This window comes from Gavialis gangeticus, unplaced genomic scaffold (assembly GCF_001723915.1).
Source record: "Gavialis gangeticus isolate Ggan-Ray unplaced genomic scaffold, GavGan_comp1, whole genome shotgun sequence".
NCBI classification, from domain to species: Eukaryota; Metazoa; Chordata; order Crocodylia; family Gavialidae; genus Gavialis; species Gavialis gangeticus.
This window is the reverse complement of record NW_017729025.1, coordinates 41089358-41096791: the sequence shown is the minus strand read 5'-3', so window position 1 is coordinate 41096791 and position 7434 is coordinate 41089358. Positions and strand designations below refer to the sequence as shown.

At 39.6% G+C, this 7434-nt stretch overlaps 1 protein-coding gene across 3 annotated transcripts in view; it reads right to left on the bottom strand.

The window, feature by feature from the left end:
• Positions 1-1388: 1388 nt before the first annotated feature.
• EFCAB11 (EF-hand calcium binding domain 11) overlaps positions 1389-7434 on the bottom strand; it is a 210871-nt gene continuing 204825 nt past the window's right edge. For 2 of the 3 annotated variants that reach the window (XM_019518673.1, XM_019518675.1), the window contains one exon: positions 1389-2454. In XM_019518673.1, coding sequence (XP_019374218.1) covers positions 2396-2454 — 59 coding nt within the window. In that variant the 3' untranslated portion in view covers positions 1389-2395. The remainder of the gene's footprint in view (positions 2455-7434) is intronic. The other variant, XM_019518672.1, reaches the window with a different exon arrangement.

The following is a 7434-nucleotide window of genomic DNA, read 5'->3' as shown; positions in this document are numbered from 1 at the left end:
TTCAAATTTAACCCTAGTTCTCTTTCACTATGAGTGGGTAAACAATGTAATTTGAGTGATGAAACTTCTTTAGTTAATGGATTGCATGAATCACACAAAGACATGTTTGGTTACTGTATATAAAATATCTATTTGCATATACTCAGACAAAGCACTGTCAGAAATGAATGATGTACATAAATTAAGCCAAGCCTAGTCATCTCTGTGCTTCCTGCAGATGTTATAAATGAAAGGAGGTATTTCCTTTAACCTTAAGCTATGAAACATCTGGAGACCTGTCTCCTATCCCAGAGTGGAACTGGCATCTACTCTCATCTTGCAGTTGAATCTTATACTTATTTACAGTAGTACCTCTGGGCATCTCTGTACATGCAGATGCTGTGGGGTGGGTTTACTCTAGAGTAATTTAGAAGCAGTACTCTCCACAGGCAGGCATCTATACATGTAGGGAAGCAGGAGCAAATGTGTTGCTCATGGCAGCAGTCTGCTCCCACCCTCACAGGGCCTGGCTCTCCCTGGATGCTATACTAGGGGCTGCCAGGGAGCACGGGGCCAGGTGGCATGGGGCCAGGTGTCTCTTGGTAGAGCCTGGGACATGGCTCCCTACCTATGGGAGCTGTCTGCTGGGAGATTCTTATTTCCCAGGCTGGGCTCCAAGGTCATGGACCTGAGGCCTGGAGATAAGAATCTCTCAGCCCGTTTCACGGTTGTGGAGCAGGAGCTGGGAGCTCCCTGTTGCTAGGGCAGGGAGACCTTGTTCCCAGTTGAGACCTGGTGGTGAAGCCAGCCCCAGCAGCAGGCTGCGGGCAGGGAGCAATTTCCTGTCCCCTGTTGCCCAGCTGACTGGGAGCACATTTGCTCCCAGTTGGCTGTCTACATGTGCCGTACTGCGCAGTAATTACTCCCAAATAAATTTGCTACTTGCATTTACAGGTAGCTGCACTGTGTACTAGGTACTTTCCTAACATTCAGGAAGAGAAGCCTGATCTCCAAATAGTTAACTATCTAAAAGCTGACATGTAGGCAGAGATTGGGGCAACAAAATAGACTTCATAACTTAGCTACAACATCCAGAATCAAATTTCCTAATATCTGTAAGGAAGGTAACATGAAAACAGTGGAAGCTAAATGGTTATATAAAGAATAAGATGCAAAGGATTTATGATAGCCCTTGTGTAGCTTGGATGGCCATGTCTGAAGCTAAAAGAACTGGGAATCTCATAAAATGCGCCTCCATCATTATCTACTGGCTAGGAGAATGTGTATGAGCACATGCCTGTGGAAGCCAGGACATACTTTATCTTATGTTTTAGCTCATCATGTTTTAGGAAATGCACCTATCTTGCCAAAGTGTTCACGGAAATCAACTGAAGATTTGGATAAGTAACTTTTTTGGCAAGCCACATTCAGGCCTTATGAACACATTTTAGAAATTTCTTTTAATCTCAAAAAGAATTGATTCAATTTGAAAAATGCTTAAGCGTTGTTTTCTTATGCTTATTAAATAATACATATTCAATTCCTATTTTTTAAACTGTGATGCTTTGGAATGTAATCACGTTTAACTGACCAATGAACAATCTTGCACAGAAAAACAATGTGTGATATTATATTAAGAAGGCAATGTGTTTATATGCAAAACATGTAAACTGACCATTTAAAATAGAATTGTCCAACTTCTGAGTGACTAGGAGCTGCACCTCATGCAGGCTGTGGCCCCTGTTGGGCTGCATGCTGCGTGGGCAGCACAGGCTTCCCCTTGACCTCTGTGTGGGCTTCAGGCTCCCAAATCCTCTGTGGACTTCCCTGTCCTACCCCAGGGGTAGGGGCAGGAAGCAGAAGCTGGAGGAGGGAAGAATAACCCAGAGACCCAGAGAGCAGGAGCAGTGGGAGAAGTTGAACCTGGGTTTAAAAAGAACTGGTTTTATCAGCTGTAGTTTTTACTAGTTAGTCTTAGGCAAAATCTTTATAAAGGAGTATAAGACATTTGGGTCTGTTAGTGAAATACTGTTGAAAAAGCCAAGAGATCGAATACAAAGTAACTTGAAACAAAAACCTTTGTCTTTTCATCTATAGATCCAAAAAGAAAAGGTACATAATTCATGTTGCCAAGGAGAGTAAGTTGAGGAACAAGTTAGATTCCAAATACTGTAAATATTCCACACATATGCATATATGTAAATTACAGTACTACATCCTACTTGTCAAAAGAAGAGCTTCAAAGGCAGTTCTTCAAAGTTGCCATTTATAGTCAGATTTTTTAAAATGCTCATGGAACAAATGAAGTTCCACTGATTTTTTTAAACTGTCTTGAGATCTGAAGTTTTTGCTTTGTCTTTTCACCAGAAAATACACTAGGCAAAGTGCAGAGGTGATACTTCATCTTGTCCATAGTTCATTGCAGATTCAAACTCTTTGAAGCTGACATGACCATCAGAATCTTGATCAACTTCCCTGCAAGAGAAAAGATATTCATTATCCAACTCATAAAAGATATTACATTAAACAGAAATTATATTTTGTATTATAAAAACTTCCCAATAATCTTCTAGAAAAACTCAATAGTCCAAGTGTAATCCCACTAGAAATCCATACCAATCTAAAAATAAAACCAAAAAACCTCCAAACAAACCCAAACCCAAAAGCCTTTGCATTCCATAGTACATTTTGTACAAGGATCTCAAAAATTATTTTGGATCTTTAAATTTCAGAAAGAACTTTTGAAAAAGACAAGTATAATTATCCTCATTTAACAAAACAGAAAGCTGAATTACAGCAATGTGAGATTGCTCAGGATTGGTGAAAAGACCTGGAAACAGAATCCAGTCTCCACCCTTTCAGTCCTGTGGTCTACTCAGTAGTCCCCATTGCCTCATATTATTGTGACATAGTATGCTGCTGATCCACCATTGTCCTTACTGCATTGCAAGTGTCTATCTAATTAAACTTCTCTAATTATCCCTATATATAGAGATCTCTGTCTAGATAGATAGACAGACATATATATATATATCACTGGTAGTTTTTACTAGAAGAGAATGTTAATTAACAAAAGGTCCACTCCTGTTTTTACATAATACTTCAAATAAATCAAAACAGGAGATATGGATGAACATACATTTTAACCACTTAAAAAGAAGGGAAGATGAGACTTGGCTGAATGTGGTAGCTGTTATGGTTTAACTGGGCAGGTCTACACACGACGCTACTGTGCAGTAGTTACTGTATATGTATTTGGTATTTTTATAATCAAATACTGAATAACTGCAATACCAGAGTTACTGTGCAGTAGAGCCAGCAAACGCCTTTTTAGTGATGCTACTGCACAGTTACCATCTCGTGTAGACATGTCGACTGTTATGTCTGCATGACTCTGTGATGTTACAAGTTAGTTAAACTGTCCTAACTTTGACCCTGAATGAAACAGGTGAAAGTTGGGGCAGCTTGCTACACTTCTTTCCTTACCAAATCATGAGGAAGTAAAAGATGTTTTGTAACAGCTCCTGTACGATTTGGTACCCATACTATGGTTATACTGTATCTGTCTATACCCAGGATCTAGGTGAGCTGAGAAAGAGAGGTTGGTACATACAACAATCTTTCTTAACACTCTTACAGCCAATATTAAACAGTACTAAACTTGTCCTTGGTGGTTAACTGTCATAATCATTTGGTGGTTTCAAAGGCTTTGCATAATTTGATTTGTAGTTTCACACTATACATTTATAACTTTTCCACATACTTAAAAAGAAAAACTGCCAAATGTAAATTTACAGAACAGTGTCTTAGTCTGATCATATTCCAGTTTGCACTGAAGGGTGCAAACTTATTCCAATTTATCTCAGTGATGTTAACAAGTAAATTACCACATTCACTAATATAGCACATGTACCTTTCCCCCCAAAATCAGTCCTTCAAAATTGGGTGGTTGTGTCTTAAAAGGGTGGGGAGGACCTGATTTTCTTTGCTGGAAGAGAAGAATGGAGGAGTAGAAGCATGGAGAAGCTGTGTTGCAAAAGGGCTGCTGCTCTTCTCTCAACCATGAAGTAGCAGGGTAAAGTTCAGTTCTACCCTTTCACAGCCATTACTGAATTGCCAGTAGCTTTTGGCTAAGCACCCAAAAACCACTGCCAAATTGTTAAAGGGTTAACACTGGACTCTACCCCTGCTGCTTGCTGGCTAAGAAGCAGCAGCAGCAGCAGCAACTTTACATCACAACCTCTCTACAAAAGAGCCAGCATTAGGCCATACACTAGAAAAATCTCTCTTCCCCCGCAATATTCTGCCTCCTAAAACAAGAGGAGTGAGGTATATGAGAAGATACAGTATTAAATAACAGTAGTGTAACTGAAATCAGTCAACATAGTTTTAGAGAAAATAGGTCCTGTCAAACCTGATATCATTTTTTAATGTGCTTACAAGTTTGGTTAACACAATGACTTGTGTAAAGCAAATGACTTAGTTCTGCATGACATTCCAATTTAAAAAATATTAGCTGTATACAAAAGTCAATCTAGTAGATATTTAATGGAATAAAGATTGGTTAACTGTTAGATCTAGCATCCTGAAGGGGAAATTTTGTGGGTAGTGCATGACTGATTCCAGGCCCAATGTGTTTAATATATTTGGAAGAAAATATAAAATCACTGTTGGTAAAATATTGCAGATAAAACAAATAATTGACAGAATAACAAGGATCATGACAGATCACTTACACAGGCTGATCCGGATCATTTTGAACCTAATGTGAATACAAAGTCTCGGAATAAGGACTACAGATCACACTTATAATATGGTAAACATATCTTATAATATGGGAAATAGATATACATTTTAAAATTTAGTGTTTAATGGATATACATTTTAAAATTCAGGATATACATTTTAGAATTGAGTATTGATGCACCTGGGGAGGAAGAACCAGCACCATACCCACAGGCTGGGGAACTCCCTTCTCGTCAGTGCAGAGGCAGAAAAGGATCTTGGAGTCATCAGTGATGCCATAATGAACCTGGGCCGGCAGTGTGGGGATGCAGTCAGGAAGGCCAAACACACCTTGTCATGCATCCACAGATGCATCTCAAGCAGGTCCAAGGAGGTGATCCTCCCCCTCTATGCGGCACTGGTCAGGCCACAGCTGGAGTACAGAGTCCAGTTCTGGGCGCCGCACTTCAAGAGGGACGTGGACAACATGGAGAGGGTCCAAAGGAGGGCCACTCGCATGATCAGGGGGCAGCAGGGCAGGCCCTACGAGGAGAGGCTATGGGACCTGAACCTGTTCAGCCTCCACAAGAGAAGGCTGAGGGGGGATCTAGTGGCCTGGTACAAACTAGTCAGAGGGGACCAGCAGGCACTGGGGGAATCACTGTTCCCCCGAGCACTCCCAGGAGTGACTAGAAATAATGGTCACAAGCTGGCAGAGGGTAAATTCAGATTAGACATCAGGAGGCGCTACTTCACTGTCAGGGTGGCTAGGATCTGGAACAAACTTCCAAGAGAAGCAGCGCTGGCTCCTACCCTGGGGGTCTTTAAGAGGAGGCTAGACAAACACCTTGCTGGGGTCGTTTGACCCCAGTACTCTTTCCTGCTATGGCAGGGGGTCAGACTTGAAGATCTGCTCAGGTCTCTTCTGACCCTACTAACTATGAAACTACGAAATTTAAAATCCGGTCTGCTGAAATCTGTGAGAGTCTTAACATTGAAATCAGCAGGTCATAGATTTAATTTAAATAGCAACAGCAGTTCTCAGTGCAATCAGGTGGTTAGATGCATACCTTCTATCATTTATGTCTTTGGTAGCTGTTTTTCAGAAATTTAGTCTAAGCTCTGTGTAGTGCACATTCAACAGTTTGAAAACCACTGAAAGAGAGTCTGTTGAATCAAGAATTACTTTCCAAAAAAATTTTGGCAGAGATTAGAGATGACAATTAGCAAGCAAGTTAGGTAGTTATTAGAAGCAGTAATTTTAAGAAAGATTGTAATTTCAATGGGTTAAGTATTCATTTTCATATATTTGAAGCAAAGAAAATACCTTTAAAAAAAAAAAAGGAAAATATTATAGTGCATTGATCTAAAATAACTGCATTATCTCAGAAGACCCTATTCATTTAATTTTATGTAGTAAAATATATGTAGATATTTCATGATAGCCAAGGTAAACTTGCAAATATAGTAATATTCATCACAAGTTACTGACTGTGGAATATAAATTACCCTCTTATTAAATTAGGTAAATGAAGACTCCTGAGGCCACCTTAGGATATTTTCTTAAGGAACTGGATTAGATAAATGGTACTTTTCTTTCAAAAGAATTTTTTAAAAACTGTAATCTCAATAAGTCTAACTGAATAATCTGCAAGAGTAATGTTTAACCTAAATTAACTCTTAAATTAACTCTTAAAATTTCCTGTTAGTTCACTGAAATAGAGTTCCTATTAAAAGTTATCCATATGCTGAATACATATTTTTAGTTTTTTATTCTATAAATATTATTTGGTTGTATTAATGAGACACTATATTTTCTTTCCTTCTGTCACCCTTCTGTCAAAATATTCTATATATATAGCCAAATCCTGAACATCTTGCTCAGGCATCCCACTAAAGTGAGAGTGCAGAATTTGATCTACAGAACAACACTGTTTTCTCTTTTTGTGTTGCAAAGCAACTACATGTAATTGTTACCTGAAAAATGAACACTAAGTCTGAAAACACACTGTTTTTTATTTGGAGATCAAGACAAAATAATTCATTACACCCATCCAAAAGTGCAAAGGAATTGGTCAAATGTTTTTGATGGTGTTCCTTAACTCATGGGTTTTTTTCCACTTAATTCAGTGGCTGAGTTAAGTGGTGACTTGGAAAGCTGAGTGATCATTCATATCTAAAACAAAGGGTGTTTTTAAGCTCTAGTCACAATCTTTGCAAGCAGTTGAGAAGCAGGACAATTTTGCTCATGATGGACTATGTGCTGCTATGGTTAGACTGCTACTGATACTTGCACTAGCTAGTTTAAAGTTAGCTTGGGTTTGTCTATAATGGTAGACATGCTTTGTGATTATTGGGGACCCAGGTTTTCTGTTTCACACAGAAAAATGGAGAAAAACACAGTATTCCTCATTTCATAGAATCATAGATAGGGTTGGAAGGGACCTTGTAGATCTTCAAGTCCGATGCCCTGCCTGGGCAGGAGAAAAAACTGGGCTCAAATGATCCCAGCTAGGTAGGCATCAAGCCTCCTCTTAAAGACCCCCAGGGTAGGAGCCAGCACCACTTCCCTTGGAAGTTGGTTTCAGCTCCTAGTCGCCCTGACTGTGAAGTAGTTCTTATGGATGTCTAATCTAAACCTACTCTCCAACAACTTGGGGCCATTATTCCTTGTTATGCCAGCGGGCGCTAGGGGAAACAAGGTCTCTCCCAAACCCTTCTGGTCCCCCC